At 35.7% G+C, this 17973-nt stretch overlaps 4 protein-coding genes across 18 annotated transcripts; 2 read left to right on the plus strand and 2 right to left on the minus strand.

Annotated features, from left to right (window-relative positions):
• Window positions 1-10: 10 nt before the first annotated feature.
• On the minus strand, window positions 11-3184 carry LOC105683052 (anaphase-promoting complex subunit 2). Its single transcript, XM_020850716.2, has 8 exons — window positions 3067-3184; window positions 2420-2858; window positions 2095-2333; window positions 1829-2009; window positions 1512-1737; window positions 1232-1416; window positions 597-1142; window positions 11-533 (listed from the first exon to the last, which is right to left on the minus strand). Exons 1-8 carry the CDS (start codon window positions 3145-3147, stop codon window positions 94-96), a joined length of 2337 nt encoding a protein of 778 aa, XP_020706375.2. The 5' UTR covers window positions 3148-3184; the 3' UTR covers window positions 11-93.
• Window positions 3185-3309: 125 nt separating this feature from the next.
• LOC125499835 lies at window positions 3310-8410 on the plus strand. Of its 14 annotated transcripts, none has more exons than XM_048649643.1 (5): window positions 3617-3758; window positions 3985-4054; window positions 4849-4958; window positions 5042-5182; window positions 5494-7102. In XM_048649643.1, exons 2-5 carry the CDS (start codon window positions 4018-4020, stop codon window positions 5611-5613), a joined length of 408 nt encoding a protein of 135 aa, XP_048505600.1. In that variant the 5' UTR covers window positions 3617-3758; window positions 3985-4017; the 3' UTR covers window positions 5614-7102. The 14 variants fall into 14 exon arrangements, with proteins under 14 accessions (XP_048505598.1, XP_048505603.1, XP_048505599.1 ...); XM_048649648.1 differs by having other exon boundaries at window positions 4876-4958; XM_048649644.1 differs by having other exon boundaries at window positions 3624-3758; window positions 3991-4054.
• A 530-nt stretch (window positions 8411-8940) lies between these two features.
• LOC105683057 (adiponectin receptor protein) lies at window positions 8941-15010 on the plus strand. 2 transcript variants are annotated; one of them, XM_012395356.3, is made up of 7 exons: window positions 8941-9072; window positions 10687-10997; window positions 11132-11230; window positions 11350-11521; window positions 11725-12122; window positions 12350-12514; window positions 12623-15010. In XM_012395356.3, the coding sequence occupies exons 2-7, from the start codon at window positions 10755-10757 to the stop codon at window positions 12755-12757; spliced, it is 1212 nt and encodes a 403-aa protein (XP_012250779.1). In that variant the 5' UTR covers window positions 8941-9072; window positions 10687-10754; the 3' UTR covers window positions 12758-15010. The 2 variants fall into 2 exon arrangements, with proteins under 2 accessions (XP_012250779.1, XP_012250778.1); XM_012395355.3 differs by having other exon boundaries at window positions 8969-9123.
• Window positions 15011-15448: 438 nt separating this feature from the next.
• LOC105683054 (aladin-like) lies at window positions 15449-17880 on the minus strand. Its single transcript, XM_012395350.3, has 7 exons — window positions 17643-17880; window positions 17074-17459; window positions 16885-17002; window positions 16491-16790; window positions 16258-16427; window positions 15836-16169; window positions 15449-15758 (listed from the first exon to the last, which is right to left on the minus strand). Exons 2-7 carry the CDS (start codon window positions 17436-17438, stop codon window positions 15519-15521), a joined length of 1527 nt encoding a protein of 508 aa, XP_012250773.2. The 5' UTR covers window positions 17439-17459; window positions 17643-17880; the 3' UTR covers window positions 15449-15518.
• Window positions 17881-17973: the final 93 nt, after the last annotated feature.

Below are 17973 nucleotides of genomic sequence, written 5' to 3' on the forward strand. Positions count from 1 at the left end.
GTAAATGCGATTTTTAACAATGAACCAAGTATTTTGTATTCGGGGTACGTAGTTTTTTGTACAAAAATAAAAAAGCACAAAAAGGACATATCATTACGATTTCGGTAATCTGTAAAGTCCACCAGAGAATAGTAGCTGATGTTCTCTGACTTTTCTGTCTAAGAAATGTCTTAGTTCTGGTAGACCACATTCCACAGCTCCAGGACCTTGTGAAGCGAACATCTTTAGCATCTGATGTATCCTTTCTAAAGGCATGGAGTCTAAGTTCGTCAACATTCCTACAATGTATGACCAAAATACTTGTAATTCTTCTTCCCTTTGGTCACTCGCTGAGGCCATAGCACTCTCCACTTCTTCTTCTTCAATTATTTCAGTTGTTGGTCGATTTTTTGACGCACTTTCTTCTTGAACTAAAAACTTATCACTGCTTATTTCTTTCAAAACTCCCTGGGATACCCAAAAGGTTATTTTACGACGGAGAACCGTTGCAGGTACATGCATCGCTTCACTAAGTTCGTCGACCGTCCATTCGCCTGAAATAAACGAACACAGTAATTTTTTTCTTTTATTATATTACATGGGAAGATGGTACTCACTTCTATTTTGGAAGTGTACTATAATAGTAGCATGAATAGGTGTGACATTAAGATTTAATTTTCTGTCTTTCAGTTCTATTTCCAGGTTCACGTTTCCCAAATGAGGCTTCCAGCAGAGCGTTCTGTTGCCTTTGAGAGCTTCGAATGCTTTCATATATTTGGCAAGTTGGTCTTGAACAGCTCTGGGTAATTCAAGTTTCCATTCTTCTTTGAATGGTGGCCAAAATTGCGCAGATAAAATTAGAGCAGAAGTAGAAATAAGTGATGGTTGTTCACTGTAACCAGGATCAGATTGAATGTGCGCATCTATTCTTTTTGAATCGTAAACATCTTTTAGCATTACTTCGCAGTAATGTAACTGATTTTCGCCGAAACGTCTTTTTAGCAGTTCTAAGTGACGAATTTCTCTTTCAGTGTGATAATTCAGCTGGGAAAGTAGTCTGTCGGCTAACAGTGTTCGATATTCATTGACAAACAGGTCTTGGCTTCCATAGACATTTACAAGCATAGATATTATATCGGACACTCGTCGTTGGGATGATTTTGCTGAAAATGCAAATTATTCACATTCGTGATTATATGCAGAAATCTGAAAATCACTCTTTTCAGTCTACCTGAATACGCGGGAGACTTACAAGGATCAGCATCAACTGGATCTGGCGTCCATTTTTCCCAGTCCTCGTCCTCTTCGTCAACTGAACTCTCTTCCAACTGTAGTGATTCACCTTTGACCAATTCATCAGCTAAATCACTAGGTGAATCATCCAGCAAACCGCTGACCACACATCTCACTGTATCTTCCCTACTCCTCAAATATTGCCTGATTGACCATTCCAAAGAATTTTTCAATCTCAAATACGGTAAATATTGCACTAGCGTTTAGCAATCTGTTTAAATAATAAAATAGTTGCTTACTTCACAGGTTGCGTGACAGTTTCCAAAAGAACTCCCGTAGGGTCCAATTGTCTCAATGCTTTTATAGCAGCTATATAAGCCGTCAATATATCCGGAGTGTTCACTCCTGGATGCAGAAGTCTTGTTTTTAAAGCATCTTGCAAACTTTCTACTAATGTTTTCCGCAAATCTGTTCGTTCCAAACCAACCCGCAAATCTTCTATTGCTGGCTGTGACTCAGGGTATTCTAAAATTTCATTACTCATTGCAATGGATTTGACATTGGGTTCAAATTAGCCAGGAAGCTAACTACTGATTTTTGGTGATTTGATTTTTACCAATAATAATATTAAATAGTTGATCAATCCTTGTACGAGTATAAGTTTTGTATAGAAAATGGGACAATTTATATTTGAATTTATTGATAGCTTCTCGTGTTTCACCACTCAAAGATGGAGATTTAGATGAGCCGCCAGAATATATCCGTGTTAACCAGCTCATAACAACCGTTTCCAACCACTGTAATACACGTAACAAATTTCTGTTAACCAAAAATGAGTAATATTTCAATCGTTAAAATCTCAACAACGCAATCTGTACTTACATTTTCTAATGATGTCAATTGGGAAACATCAAAGCTGCTTTCACAGGCTCGATTAACGTGATTCTCGATACGGATATGTATCAAACTAGTTAAAACATTTCCTACCAATCTTTCCAGCAATTCTAATTCAATCAACTTTCGATTAGCCTCATGAAATATATACACTATCGCTTGACACTGACAGTCATCTATTTCTCGATTACAACCACCACATTGACCGATATCCCCATTTGAGTCATCTAAATATGAAAATTTAAAATTGTAAACTGGTAATTACTCGGCTACTTTTTTTCAGCGATATATGCTGGAAAAGTAATTCAATTACCTTGCAGAGATGTGTCGCTATTGCAGAAGACATTGAACGCAACTTTATAAAAATGTTCAATGATCACTTCGTGATTGAGAACAAGCTGACTCAACAAATTTGCTCTCACAATGAGTTTGAACTGCCCAAGAATATGCTTTTGGCCATAGAGTGATCCTTTAAAATCACTACTTTGCACAAGACATTCCAAATGCTTCAACATCGGTAGAAATTCTATTAAACTAGAGTACAAGCCATCAACAGCATTTCTAAAGCATTCGAAACCATATCTTTCATTGGATGTGTCGCTAAATTTACTCCAAAAATTTGGAGCCACATGATGTCGTATGTAATATTCTATACGATTGATGACTAGATCTTGAACATGTTGCGATAGTTTCAGATCATTAATTTTCTTCAATATGTTATCGAACTGCTCTTCTGTGCAATCGCTGTGCACCTATGAACCAAAGTGTTGAATAATATTTGAAAATATTCGCTGTCATTTGCATCTTTCCTCAAAATGTTTCGACATAAACAAACCCAGTATAACATAATATAACCTCCAAAAATCTACCTTCAAATTGCTTCAGATTTCACTCTTATTGAGTGAATCAGGTGCCAGATCATTCACAAATATAAAATTAAAATTGAATCATTCAATTTACCTTATCACCTAGTATGGGAAACGCGTATTCTATTTGTAAGAGCAGGTCTCGTTCACAGTCTGCGTTTTTCTCAGTAGCCATTTTTTTTCGCGCAGCTGTCAAAATTTCAAGCAGGCTGAAACAGCTGATCGATAAAGCAAATAGTATACAAAATCAAAAGCAGAATCATTGAGTATACTTCGTACTAAGTTACTCAATGGCAGAATGTACGTACGCACGTACGTACTACATACACACTACCATACTCATTAACACAATGTCACTGGCGCACATAACTTTAAATTCTTTGCCGCGAATTGCAGTGAAACGCATTCAATGTTCAGTCAACGCGCATTCGACCTCGGCTTGGGGTTGCCGTTTCTAATTCATGCCAATCAGGGAGGTAATTCTGTCATTCTTTATGCTTTGAAACATTCGAGTACATACGTCATACAAAGAACTTTATGTTCTGACTCAAAGCAATTTGGCCGCTAGCGGCAAGCCGCAATGAAAGCTACCCGTGATCGTTATGTCGTCTGCTACCGCGGTCTACTCGCTGCGTTTAACTGTTTGACAACCCTGAATTCGCTGCTGCTCAATGTGTAAGGACAAAATTCTTTGTGGATCATTGATATGTTGCATACGAGAGCTAGAAGCTGAGATCGAGAGCGGTGCGAATCATACAGGCTAGCGACTGAAAATAAAGATTCCGGGTATGTGCTGTGGGATTTTATTTACAAATTCATGATAACAACACTTCAACGTCAGGGAGTCACGTGAATAAATGAACATCGAAATGGATGGAACATTATTATAATTCATACTTGGATGTGATATTCATATAATTAATTGCTAATAAATAATAAATAACGTATAAAATTTATATACAATATGTCGATTCAGGATAAATCGTAGTCTACAGAATTCCATTGTTAATAGGAACAGGAGAAACATGTAAGTGGAGAATAAAGCATGGAACTGTTAAATCTGATTGGAGGTGCAAAACAATGTACGTACGTTGCTTGTATTGATTCGGAGAAAAAACGGGGCATGAATTACATTTCATAAAACAAAAATTGTCGAAAACAGAGAATAACCAAAATAGATACTGAGTTATGAATGTGTGATATACAAGATGATCTGCGAGTCAGAACTTTAGTATTCTTCGAAAAATAAATATTCATCATTTATTCTTACTCATTCCACAAGCGATCTCACCCCTATCAGCGTAGACTACGTTTTCTCGATCCAACTAGCAACTGAGGCCAGATTGGCGAAACACACGCAAGAACATTATCTCAGTAGCATTACTCTAAGATGCGAAGTTTTATCCAGTAATTCAAACTGACCTGACCAATACTTGCTCGATTGTTGTGTTTCTTGCCTTTGAAAAGCAAAACATTAAATTTGGTCAATTATCAGAAGTCAAAGATTCATTATTAGTTGAATGCAAAACCTGCGCGTGATTTACCAATAACAGGGATGAATTCAAAAACAATTGACAACGCGCGGAAAACGAGTGCCCGCGCATCGGAAAAACACTTGAAACACGAGATTTCATTACTCTTTTGTCGTGTTAATGCGTTGCTAGGGAGATTTATATTTTGCCCACGCGAAAAAGTTAAAATCATTACATATTCCCAAATAAAATGGATCAGGCAAAGCTTGGGCGGGTGATAGGACTCTGGGAATCAGGTGTATCGGTTTCAGCGCTAGCAGGTGAAATAATTCGTGAAGAGTAGACAAAGCTTGTTTCTTGATCAATCAAGGTAATCAATCTCTGTGACTATCTCATCTTTGTAGCTGAAGTCAATATTAGTGACTCAACAGATTTAGAGAAGGTGGCATCGAAGGACTTCAGGACCACCGAAGAGACAATGGTGCTGCTCACCAAACAACCGCCTGAGCATCAGGTCCGTTTTTTCCATTAGTCTTATTTATTTCGTCTCTGGTTTTTGGATCGATTGATTTCTTCAATCCATTATTTTTTTATCAGACTATTTTGGCAGAGGCAATGGCTGATCATTTTCAGGCAGTAACCATTGTCGGTCCCACCTTGGGAGTCACTGCCAGCCCCTGGATCGTCCGAGCCCAACTGAAGGAAGCAGGATTAACTAGGAGGGGGAACGCATTGGGCGTACGTACAAGGTAGCCGTGTTTAAATTCCTTGACACGGCATCAAGTCTGAATTCGTTGGGCATAATACTAAGGAGGTAGAATTTTGTTTTTACAGTCTTGTACGTTTCATAGTTATGTAATTCTCACAGCTTTTCGACCAACGAATTGAGACTCTTTTCGACTAGAGGATGCACTGGGCCGAAGTGTATGCTGTATATCTCTCTTTCTGTTTTTGATTGGAGAATGATAAAAATCCACACTGTACTAGGTTAGCTGTAGTGGAAAACAATATTATAAATTATGTATCAATATGCTTTTATTGTTTAACAGATGGCTCAGATCACCTTGTATGGTGATACTGGAACAATACTGCTACCTCTGAACAAAAAGGGGCATCTACCATTGGATCTCTTGCAAAATTTTATTTCAAAGGCTCTTAACATACCATGACAATGAGGAAAAGCCTCATGGTTTATAAACATGGTTTATAGCCGTGCTATAGCCATCGGCATAATAGATCCGTTATTAGACAGTGCTTGTCAGTTTAAGTAGATGTCCCCACCGGACTTCCGTACCTGTTGCCAAACTCAAGACCACAGCTGTGGTCTAACCTTGACATACATACAAAGAAGCGGTGTACACAGCATGCTTTAAGCCATTTATCTACATACAATATCGCTCTTTTTTAGTCTAATTGCTCACAAATAAATGTACTTTTCAATCATCAATTAATTTACTACTTGTTGTTTCACATCTTAGACCCATGATGAATGAATTAGGCTCAGTTGTACTTGAGAGGCAACAAGTATTGAAAGAGCCCAATGATGTATTATTATTTATGATGTTATTATAGTATTACAATTTGGCTCATTTTGGGAATTAAATTATAGTAAAAACATTTCCATAAAGACAATAGCTTTCTTAGAAATCAAAGCGAACTATTGATTACTTATGGTAGATGTAAGTTATTTTATTCTTTATAGAATATAAATACACATAGTTTGGTTTACTCTTTGTTCTGGCTTATGTATTTGTAAATAGTCAGAACTCTAGTTTGCTCATCTGTACTATGAATTTCATACATGTTCAAATTTTCTATGCACTTTGTCACGCACATGGTATTTGATGGTAATCATATTACATTAATCTGTGTGTTATCTATATTTTCAATACACTAGTGAATAGCTAGATTGGATTCTATCAAATTTTTCTTGTTTATAGTTGGATACAAGCAATTGTATGATGAATTAGTATCAATGAAATGAGATCTGCTATCCCAATTGACAAAGACTAGATTACGTGATCAACAGGTCAAAGTTCACTGAGCCCAGTTTTCCTTGACGATACCTTGGATCTCGATTATATAGATTAACAAATTTGAAAGATGATACATAGGCAATGCTTAAAGTAGCAAGGCTGAATAAAAATATTTGATAATTATACGGAAGTTTGAATCTAACGTATAACAGAATTACACAGGTCATCAAGTTCATTGGGACTCTAAACCAGTTGATAATACTGGTTCTATGTGTTTCAGGAATAACAATTCCACGTAAATAACCGATAGCTGGATAATACATACCTATTGCAACTTCGTAACATAGAAATGAAAATAGGCATAGATAAGTTCCAATTATTTCCATGGACTCGTCCGTTTGAATATAAGACCCATACGTACACATGAAAATACTGAGCAAGCTAATGAATATGCAAATGTTCAGTAGATTTTCACAAGGCATACAAAATCGCGAATGCAAAACGGTGTACAGATAGCTACCAAGCATCATGCAAATCATAAATGAGCTAAATATGACTCCATGAAATGGATGGATTGGATCCAAAACCGGTGTCCATAAAACTACAAATACATACATTACAGATTCATATAGAGATTGAACGATACCCAAATACAATAAAATTTTATTGTGTCTACTTGTAATTAGTTTGAAACTACTTTCATAGTTTTGATTTTTCAAACTAAAATCACTAACAGAATTTTCTTCCCAGTGAATTGCACAAAAATATCCTGCAGCTACTAGAATTGGGATTGCTATTATAAAAGGAGCTAGAGGACCCATATTGAACTCGTCGACGAACATGGAAGATACAAACCCAGCAACAATTGCCATCAACCCGTTGACAAATGTAGATTTACTGAGTGTTGAGTTGATCCAGTCTTTTTCTAAGTCATATTTAAACAAATGTTGCCCAATGTACCAGGATTCAAATGATGAGAATAGTATAGAAGTTGATATACCGCCAAGAATTCGACCAATCAATAAGATCATAAAGTTATTGTGAACTTTACAGAGGCACGCAAATGAATATAGAATACTATAGGTAACGCATAACTTCTTTCTGCCAAATTTATCAGCCAAATGACCAACAACTATACCAAATGCTGTACTACTCGCAAAACCGGCAACGTATAACAACAATACATCTGCACTGCTATACCCATAATGAGTATACAATCTATAAATATATGGGCCTTGAAGCCAGTCAGCAAATGTTGCTAATAAAAGTACTAAAAAATATTTTCTACGCAGCCTTAGATATATTATTCGATCCGAATTACATTCGCCTTCCATTTTCTATGGAGAATGCTGGGTTATCAAAAATTGATCAGACAGTCTAATGCAGATGAGTAAATTACTGTTGCAAAGAAGAAGGTGTCACCTAGCCACAGCAATCTGCAAATAAAGGGATACTTATTTATATGATTGTGGGGTTTGACTAAATAGTCTACTATGATTTATTCAAAGACTGCACATGCAATTGACAAAGATTTGATTTACCGTTTTGAATGATTATCATTAGCTATTGGTGTACAAAGTAAACAATGCTATTTTTGGAAATAACTTGTAACCAAAATTATAGTGATGAAAATAACTCAGAAAAAGCAACATAAAGCCATTGCATAATAGAATTGGTGAAATATAGTATGTGTCAAATTGATCAAAAGCTCTGCACCGGCACTTATGTGAGTGGAAGTAAAAATTATAAGTGGCAAACCGTTACTGTGGGCTTGATGGAAACCTTATGATTAAGATCATGCTTTTTGAATAAATGGTAGCATAAAAGCATAGTAACATTTATACTTTGTTGACTGATAATGTTTGATGTAGCACCAGCTGCAAGTGAATTCCGACATGGGAAAAATTCTGAAAAGTAAACAAGTGTAGCATGTGAGCCATGATGAGTGTGGCGTTATTTCTTTATAGATAAAACGTTAATTGCGATAAGAGCAAACCTTTCTTTCATCCAATGATAACCCAACTAATTAGTGAGAAAGTGAACGGGTTTTCTAGACGGTATATTGATTCTCTAATTAATTTTGTGCGAGGACGTATTCGGAGATCTGAAAAGTTTCCAATTCAGAGCTGCCATTCAACTTGGGCCAAAGTTAGTCAAATTTTGTTACTATCCATCATCAGCGCAGGGGTGGTAGGGGAAGCAAATTCCGTGGTTTACTACATTTTGTTTCATTTTCCGGTAGATACGGAAGCCCACTTTCGACTCCCCTACTTCTAGTTGTTATCATTTCCTAATCACATGTTTCAAAACTGCATAGACAGCAGCAGTTTATCTTTTCCGGTTAAAAGTTGTTTTGCACTGTTTCAAGTTTTATTGCAATTTCGTTCTTCATTTAAAGAACTATCGTCTGCAACCGTTGCAACTAGAGTTGCAACGAGTTGCCACGTGCCGCCATTCGGCTAAAATCGTTCTTTGGATTCAAGTTCGTAATAATTCGCATGTTCTCATGGAGTTAGTATCAAAAGTCGACGTCAACCGAGCGACAATCAGCAGTCCGTACAGTTGTTATAGTTTCGTTGTCACTTGTCGTCGTGTCCCGTTCAATTTGTTATTACTTTCACGTACTGATTGCGAATAACGGAGTGATTTATAGTAAGTACCTTTAGACAGATGAGAAGACTTCTTATATTGATAAATTACTAGGTAAGAGAATCACGACTTCTAACAATTATTTGTAATAAACGCGGTTATGGAACGTCGTCATCTTACGGATCATCTAGCTGCTTTTCACTCTCCCATCTGTATTATTTTTCTATCTAACAATAAGTCAATTATAATTTTTTGCGCGACATTTATCTATTTTCGGACGATATTATCGAGGTTTCGTTATTCTTTTTTCTTCATCACCGGGTTTTTTTTACTATACAATAGCCATATAACCTTAGAATTGAAATTTATGTTAGATTTTTGCATACTTACTGAAACCCTATTTTGTATCTATAACTATGTATGTGTAACTATGTTTGTTGACATATACGTATGTGCTTTATTACATAAGCATATGACCTTTGGTCAAACTTACCAGCTGAGCTTTAGTCTTTTTTGTCTTCTCGATCATCACATTTCAAAGTTCAAATAACATGAACAGGTCCATTTGATATTGTAAAGTATAACACCAAGTCTTTCAGCTGCTCTTTCTCCAATAATTATGCTAATGCTTATTACATATGCGGTATCAACGAATAAATTAGTAACCTCATCCACCTGGTTTTTTTTCTGAAATTTGTCCGACTACCTCACATTATTGTGAGTGTTCATTCATGTTGTGCTTATATTGCTATTTTCCACCAACCAAGTTGAGCTATGTGATATAGTTCGTATTACTAGACAATCGTAATCTGTGATTATGATCATTTTTATCCACTTGATGCAACATATGTTTATGATAATATCGGGCTCAATTTGTTTATGTTTGTCTTAATGGAGCAAAAACAAGAGATATATTCAAAGTCAGGTAAATTATTGACAACCTTTCCCAATGCTTGAGGATCTAGTCATTTTATTGTGAACCATGTTTTCTTTGGTATTGTGTGGAATCTATTAGATCTCCAAAAGATTACCGATATATCGCACCACTGAACAACCTAAATATTTGGGATTCACAAGTCAGCTAGATGACAAAACTTTTTCCTAATCCGACTAATTGTAAGTCTATCAGGAGTTGTAAACAGCTATTTTTTAGCTGATAAATCTTCTCTGGGTCCTCTTCTAATCTTATCTTACTTATTTTTGATCGATGCTTCAATTTCAACTTATTGGGTTGACATGGTTCACCAAGCTATATGTGTACATTAAAAGACGCTCAGCAGGAAATTTTCGTAAATTTCCGTGTGGTAAAATGAATTTCTTGATTAATGAATAATTCTTGATTAAACAATATCAAGTATCTCAAAATTATTTCTGATAGCATAGATATATAAATTAATCTGATTGTAGTTAAATGTTTATTTATTAATTGAAAAACTGATGTGCCATGCTTTCTTTAGCAGTCCTGCGCCTGCAACTTAATTTTGTACTACTTGGAACCATTATCAGTCTGTTAATACATAATTGCCATCACGTTTTTTATCATGGTTATTTAGAGTTTGTTACCTAGAATTACACATTCATTATTACAGAAATGTTATCGCAATAATAACCCTTGCTTTTTTACTAACAAGACCTTGAATGAGTCAATGATAAATACAGAAACTCATTCTGTTTCAGAATGACCAAAATTTTATAGCACAACTACCGGGTATTGTGCAAGAAAAAATTTATAAGTGAAATAAAAAATGTCACGTTACGAAGATATAATTATTGAAGATAGAGGTGACCTGGCTTTAAGTGGAGAAGCAGGAATCCGTCATCGTATTCCATGGAGTGATCGCGTCTCATTGAACAGCGATATCCCAGGTCTTCACGAAGTAAAAGATCTTCTCGATGATGACGACGCTAGTTGTCTTGCCGAGGAAGAAGATGGTGTCGGTTGTCCTTTACCATCTACACCCGAAGATGATCATCTACTGGACTGTGAGGTATTACTTGATCAAAATTCGTATAAGATTGGTGAGCTGGGACTAATTTCACTCCTTTCTTTGTTTCCCAATCCTATTGGATTTGGTACAATAAATCATCAAGAAATCCGTGTTTATAAAAGTTTTGGTTCTAGATGACCGAAGTGCTGAAAGCAGGGGTGCTTAGCGATGAAATAGATTTGGGAGCTTTGGCTCACAATGCAGCTGAACAAGCTGAAGAATTCGTTCGTAAAGTAAGTATTCATGATTATTGATTAGTCTCCAAATCTGCTGCTTATAGTCTAGAATTTTATTAATGCTAATAGAGTATAAGTCGGCGAATGTTGTATTCAAGAAATAATGTTTTCATCAGGTATGGGAGGCATCATGGAAACAATGTCATTTTCGAAATTTACCTAGATGGCTGCAAGACAATGATTTCTTACATGCAGGACACAGACCACCTTTACCATCATTCTATGCCTGTTTCAAAAGTATCTTCCGTATTCACACCGAAACTGGAAATATATGGACCCACTTGCTAGGTATAAGTTTCTTCTTATCGTATTGATGGATCAAACCTGATGCCAAGGGCGTAATCACTTGATAAAATCGGAAGTGCTGTATTGGAAAATTCTGAAGCCTTTGAAGAGTGATTTCTTTCTCATTTAAACATCCAGCTCTCGTAGAGAAAATTATACTGTAAATTATGCTGATAATTTTGACCAATTACTTTGTTATCTTACAGGATGTGTAGCGTTCATAGGAATAGCTATTTTCTTTCTAACTCAACCGCCTGTTGCGATACAACTAGAGGAGAAATTGGTTTTTGCTGCATTCTTTGCGGGTGCTATAGTATGTTTGGGAATGTCATTTGCATTTCACACTGTCCATTGTCACAGTGAATGTGTAGGGAGACTATTTTCCAAGCTGGATTACTGCGGAATTGCAATGCTCATTATGGGCAGTTTTGTTCCTTGGTTGTATTATGGATTCTACTGCCACTATCAACCAAAAGTAATATATCTGTCCGTCGTCGTCATTTTGGGTATCACTAGCATTGTTGTTTCTCTGTGGGAAAAATTCAGCGAACCAAGTTATAGGCCTCTACGAGCTGGTGTATTTATGGGCTTTGGTCTCAGCGGGGTGAGTAACAAGTATCAAATTATCAAATATCAAGTACTCAAAGATCCTTATTTTGAGTTATTTCTTCATTAAATGTAATTGCATTGTATTTGTTAACATCAAGATGGTACTTTGTGCGAGTCCGATTCATCAAGATTTAGATTATGAGAAAAAAAAAACTGTCGCATGATTTATGAATTTTCGAAACTTCTATTAAAATTTATTTGGTGAACAATATCTGCAAATAGGTGATACCGGCTGTTCACTATGCCATTGCTGAGGGCTGGTTCAAAGCAATAAGCCAAGCGTCACTCGGATGGCTAATTCTAATGGGGTGCCTTTATATTCTGGGAGCGATGTTCTATGCATGGCGAGTCCCGGAACGATTTTTCCCGGGAAAATTTGACATTTGGGTAAGTCTTGACGTTAAATTATTGACAAAAATCATAGCCGGCCAGAGGACACGCAATATATTTAGGTGAGTCATTAAAACTTGAATCAAAAAAAAAATCTTCATCCAGTTTCAGAGCCACCAAATCTTCCACGTTCTTGTTATAGCCGCAGCATTTGTACATTACCATGGCATAACAGAAATGGCAATGTATCGAATGACAGTCGGCGAATGCGCTGACCCATCTCAAGCAATAGTCTTTTAATTAAATCTTTTTGAGAAATAAATAGGGGTTCATTTCAATCTACGCTCGTGTCGATGTGTAGTGTTTCGAAAGGAAAAAAATTCTAACCAAAATTGGGTTTTTTTTTTCATAATTTGAAACTCTCACAAACTTTTTTCAACCTGTGCGCGGTGCAAACGATTTGAATTGACCAAGTCAGTTAGGTTCAGTATCAGATCTAGTATCTCAGGCGTGTGACAAGGGCCATCAACACCTCAATATGCAAACACAAGATTATATTACAGCAGCGATTCGGTCCAACTTATATTTATTAATTTTAGACTCGATTATATTGTATACATATACATCATACATGAATTACGTTATCAAACGGAATTCAATTTTTACGGTTCGTTCACGTCATTAGCTTTTCACAGATAAAGAAAAGTTCCAAATTTTTCTTTGGTAGTTATGGACTTGTAATTTTTTTGATCATTTCGTTGTTTGCCCTTGTATCCCACATGCCTTGAATCTATGTTATTATAATCTATATTATGATCTGGATTCCAAAGGTTAATTTTAAATACTGGAGCACGGGAATAAAGCCATTAGTTACTTAATTTATCGAAATCTATGAATGATCAGGTATGAAGATAAATTTGCACTATCAATATTCTACAAATTGTTCTATGTTGTGCCTTTGGTCAACCAATAATTTAGATAATAGTAGCGTAATTTTTGTTGTTTGCTTTTTTGTTTATCCCATCAATGTTATTACCAATGTTATATTACCTTGTAAACATGAAGAAGATTATTATTATTAAGTAGACGATGCTTAAATTGAATTGTTCACCATTAATGAATTTTACCTAGGTATACCTTTATTTATCTCGATAGGTGAAATAAAACTGAGTTATTAAATTATTATTGCTGAAAGCGAGTAGAAAATATTCAAAGAATTCATTCTCAAATTATTAGAGCTGAAAAATCCCGGTTGATTTTCTAAATAAATACGACCAATATAATAATTTCTATTGATTGAAAAGAGTGTGGTAGATAAATTTCTCGTTGCATCTTCTATATATTCAAAAATTTAGTGAAAGAAATAAAAATCAAGAATATGACTTGATGTATATTCTTTCATCACTTTAATAGTGTCACAAACATAATTCACCAATCTTCGGAACTAAAATTGCACCTCCCAAATGATTGTAACATGGTAATATTGTTCAAATTTAAAAATTGTGTTTATTTTTCCAATCACATATTTTAACAATGTCTTCACTCTACGATATGAGCGTCAACGATGCACTACGAATACCTGTAAAGCAACACTCCAATTTGAAATACTGACTATAAAATAACAGATAAATTTTTGTATGTTTTCCAGAACATTTATATCTTCCATTTAAAGTATTTCTTATAGCATACACGTATACAGCTCTGCCAATATATGCCGAGCATTATTTTCCTGTATAGAGTCTTTAGCTGTTTAGGTAATAAAAAAAAAATTACTGTTGAAAATTTTCTACACGAATGAGATGAACTATAACTGGATAATAATAATATTAACTGAGAATGAATTGAGGAAATAACATAAATAATAACACAATCGTTTATCTTGAAATTGTTTCTATTGCTGTGTTTATAAGTTACCGGATTAGTTCATTATGGCGTGGGTATTTGAATTTTTAATATTTTCCTCCGTAGTAGCAAATATATGAGATACAGAGGAGAACGGGAATTTGTATCACTATTGTTAATTCTTTATAATTCTTATTCTTTCATCATTGTAAAATATCATTTTGATTATTATGAATGCAATCATTGTAATTATTAATTGGTAATCTTATAGTCGTATATAGTAATTGGAAGGAGACAAGAACATGATGTATTTTTTGCAAGAAAAAAAGGACAGAAAAAAAGTAATTCACGCAGAATAATAATTGTTAACCCTAGATGGGTGGGTCTCTCTGTAAGAACAAAGGTGCACTGGGATGATGGGTGCTCCGAAGCATCCGTCTAGTGTAAAATCATGTTTATCGTGTTATGTTCTGTAATGAATGTAAATGAATATAAAAAAAATATATTGCATATATTCACCACTAAAAATGATAAATTAACCGAAAATAAAAAGAATTAGTATGGATACAAAAAATATATGTGACTATTGAATATCAAATTTGTTATCCAGCGCAATTGTATATTTGACGGTCAATATATGCAAATGAAAAATGCTAATATAATATATTATTGTATTTTCATTCAATAGTATAATAAAAATTTTATACTAAGTATAGAGTTTTTTCTCATATGACCTTTGCTTTGATTAGTTATGTGATCAATTTCTAATGCAGACTGATAATGAATCCCATTAAGAATTTATTAGCCTACTCATTAAATGGAATTTCTTTCACTATATTAATTACGATCCACCCCAATTCCAACAAATGGAAAAAAGGTCCTTCAAAAAAATCCGTGCTTGTGTCGATGTTGCTGATTTGAATTTCATACTTGTGGTATACCCAGATAACAATAACAATTTCATATCAAATGGTCAACGAAAGACCGTACAATTTAATTGTACATAAAACGAAAAAGGATATAAACAAAATTTCTCACTTTTATTTAAACCACGTAAAAAAAAACATTCTTAATTTATGATTACACGTCAACGTTGAATTGTTTAAAAATTTAACCGTACATGCATCGGATTCAAAGTACTAACAATGATTTTCTTAATTACAAAATTTTATTAATGACTTTGATCTAAATTACATGGTACCATCTGTATGAATGATGACTAGAAAAACTGTTCTTGAACTTCAGTACCGATTAGTGGAAAGTGTTGAATTCTTCCACTTGACCATGCAATTGTTAGACAAGCTCTTTTAGAATCTGAATGAAGGCTGAAGTTCTGCTGAAAATTCATGCAGTTCGGTACTTCACCAGGAAATCCTTTTATTAAACAACCTTGCGATGCGGTAGCTAGAATTAACGCTGGCCTCAAATCCGTTGCAAATACCACAACAATTGGACTGTCCTGTGAACACAGGAAATATGATTAAGAAAGGATGTCGATTGAATCGTGATTGGTTCCAAATAGAAAAATTCACGAACCTGGAATATAATGGCCAGATATGTTCCTGTAGGGTCCCATTCCATCGCTACGACTCTTCCACCGATGATTGATTGTCGGCCATAGTGATCGTCGTGGAGGACTGTTTTCTTCAAATCAATCACAGCCACTGCAACTTTGTCGTCATTGCTGATGCCACTGTTCTTTAAGTCGAAAATATTTTCCTGCAATGGCAGGGAAAATACCGTCTCAGGAACTTCGGTGGAAACGAATAAGAGCTTGAGATCTGGCGCAAAACAAGCCGCAGCTACTCGGCCGTTCGGAACTGTCCATTTTTCAGATCTCCATTGAGAACCTTCGCTCGTATTCCATATCCTGGTGCATAAGATCATTAATTACAAGATCATTTCATTCCTGTACAAACTGCCAATTGATATTTTGATCTAAATGTGAAAATATTTACCTAAACACCGATGAAGTTGAGGCCGTTAGTAGTCTAGAACCACACAGAGACCATCGAGCAAAACAGAGACCACCACCTCCAACATGTTTTAGTGGAACTGCCGATTCTTTTGCGGTATCCCAGATATACATACTGTTGTCTGCCGGAGAGCATGAAACGAGCAAGTCCCCCTTTAAAAAATCCATGTTGCAGAAGTAATTGGCAAAGGGTATCTAACATTTTTGAAAATTCACCTGTGGACTCCAAGCAATACTGGTAACGGGTGCATGTCCTCTTTGCCGCAGAGTGACTGCTTGGCTAAGGGAACTACTAGCTGCCCCTAATTCTACGGTCCAAATTAGAATTCCAGCCTGACAAGCAGCTGCTAATTCTCTACCTGAGTTTGGTCTCCAACTCAAACAAGAAACAGATTTTTGGAAGCTATGTCTCAGGACGGCAGCGCCTTGTACGTCTTTGCAGAAAACACGAATTCTATCGTCACGCGTTGCTAAAGCTAGACGAGTACAGTGCGGATGCCAAGCTAAACAACGAACCTGCGTAATCAGTGAAGAGCATTAAGAAAAGATTTTTCATCGTTTGTAGAATATTTTTTCATGTTTCTAAATGACTCGGGGAAATTCAAATTACAATGGCAGTGGCCCAATCACGTGTGATGGTGATCTCTGCTACAGAACCAGAAGCCAAAGTAGGTAATCCTTCATTCCAGAATGCTAATTTATCTACCAAATCAAAAAACTGGGCCAGTCTAAAAAGAGAACGATACACCTTAGCCTGGATTGTAATTAAATAGAATCGCGAACAGGAGAGATATGATACCTAGTTGCAAGCCAATGTAAGGTCCTTGTGACTTGAGCGGGATCTTCCTCAGCAGTAACATGAACAGCTTCGATAAAACCCTTGTCACGCCATACGCTTGCAATCTTTTTTAACACTTTTTCCTGTACCGGAAGGAACATATCTTTTGCACCAATTCCATTGCCAGCTTCTCGAGTTGCCAGCATATCGAAGCTCACATTTGCATCTGGATGATCCAGCAAATATGCAGCGTACAATTGCATACACACGCTCAAATGCTCACGATCCGCATACTTCAAATTACCACCCACCAAACCAACTGTTGCCTCATCATTACAGAGCGGAGGAGTGAATTCACTCAGAGAAGCTATTCGGAAGAACTTCATTGCTCTGTTAATTTTTTATGCCTGAAATGATAAAATAATGAGTATCTTACTAAGAATCTAGGTTAAGCAAAGGTTAAAGTGCTGGAAGATTTAAGATTCTACCAAACTAGCAATTTTCAAGTACAGTTCCAAACTTCGTTCTAAAATTTTGTATCCTAAGATATTTTGTTTAGGTAATAATCTTTTTTAAGTACAAATGTTTACCTGAATATAGGATTAAATATCAGAATGATATCGATGAAAAAAGCTTGTCAAATGTCTACTCTGAAATTAATATTCGCGCCAAAAATTGTTAATTAAAAGAAGACATGATTGAAAGAGCATGGCATAAGACATGATTTCTAATCTTCTAGTTTTCCGTTAGAGGCTACTAGTCGTCTAATTGAAAGTGGACTATGGTAAAACCGCTGCTAACCTGTAGTCCATTGCTACATCGTACTGAGGTAGAGGAAATATACCACGCGGGAATTCAAATGAGAGACTTTTGATTGGTTGAATCGTTGACTGAAGAATGGTGATAATCTTCAGTCAGCGG

Source organism: Athalia rosae, chromosome 2, assembly GCF_917208135.1.
Source record: "Athalia rosae chromosome 2, iyAthRosa1.1, whole genome shotgun sequence".
NCBI lineage: Eukaryota > Metazoa > Arthropoda > Insecta > Hymenoptera > Athaliidae > Athalia > Athalia rosae.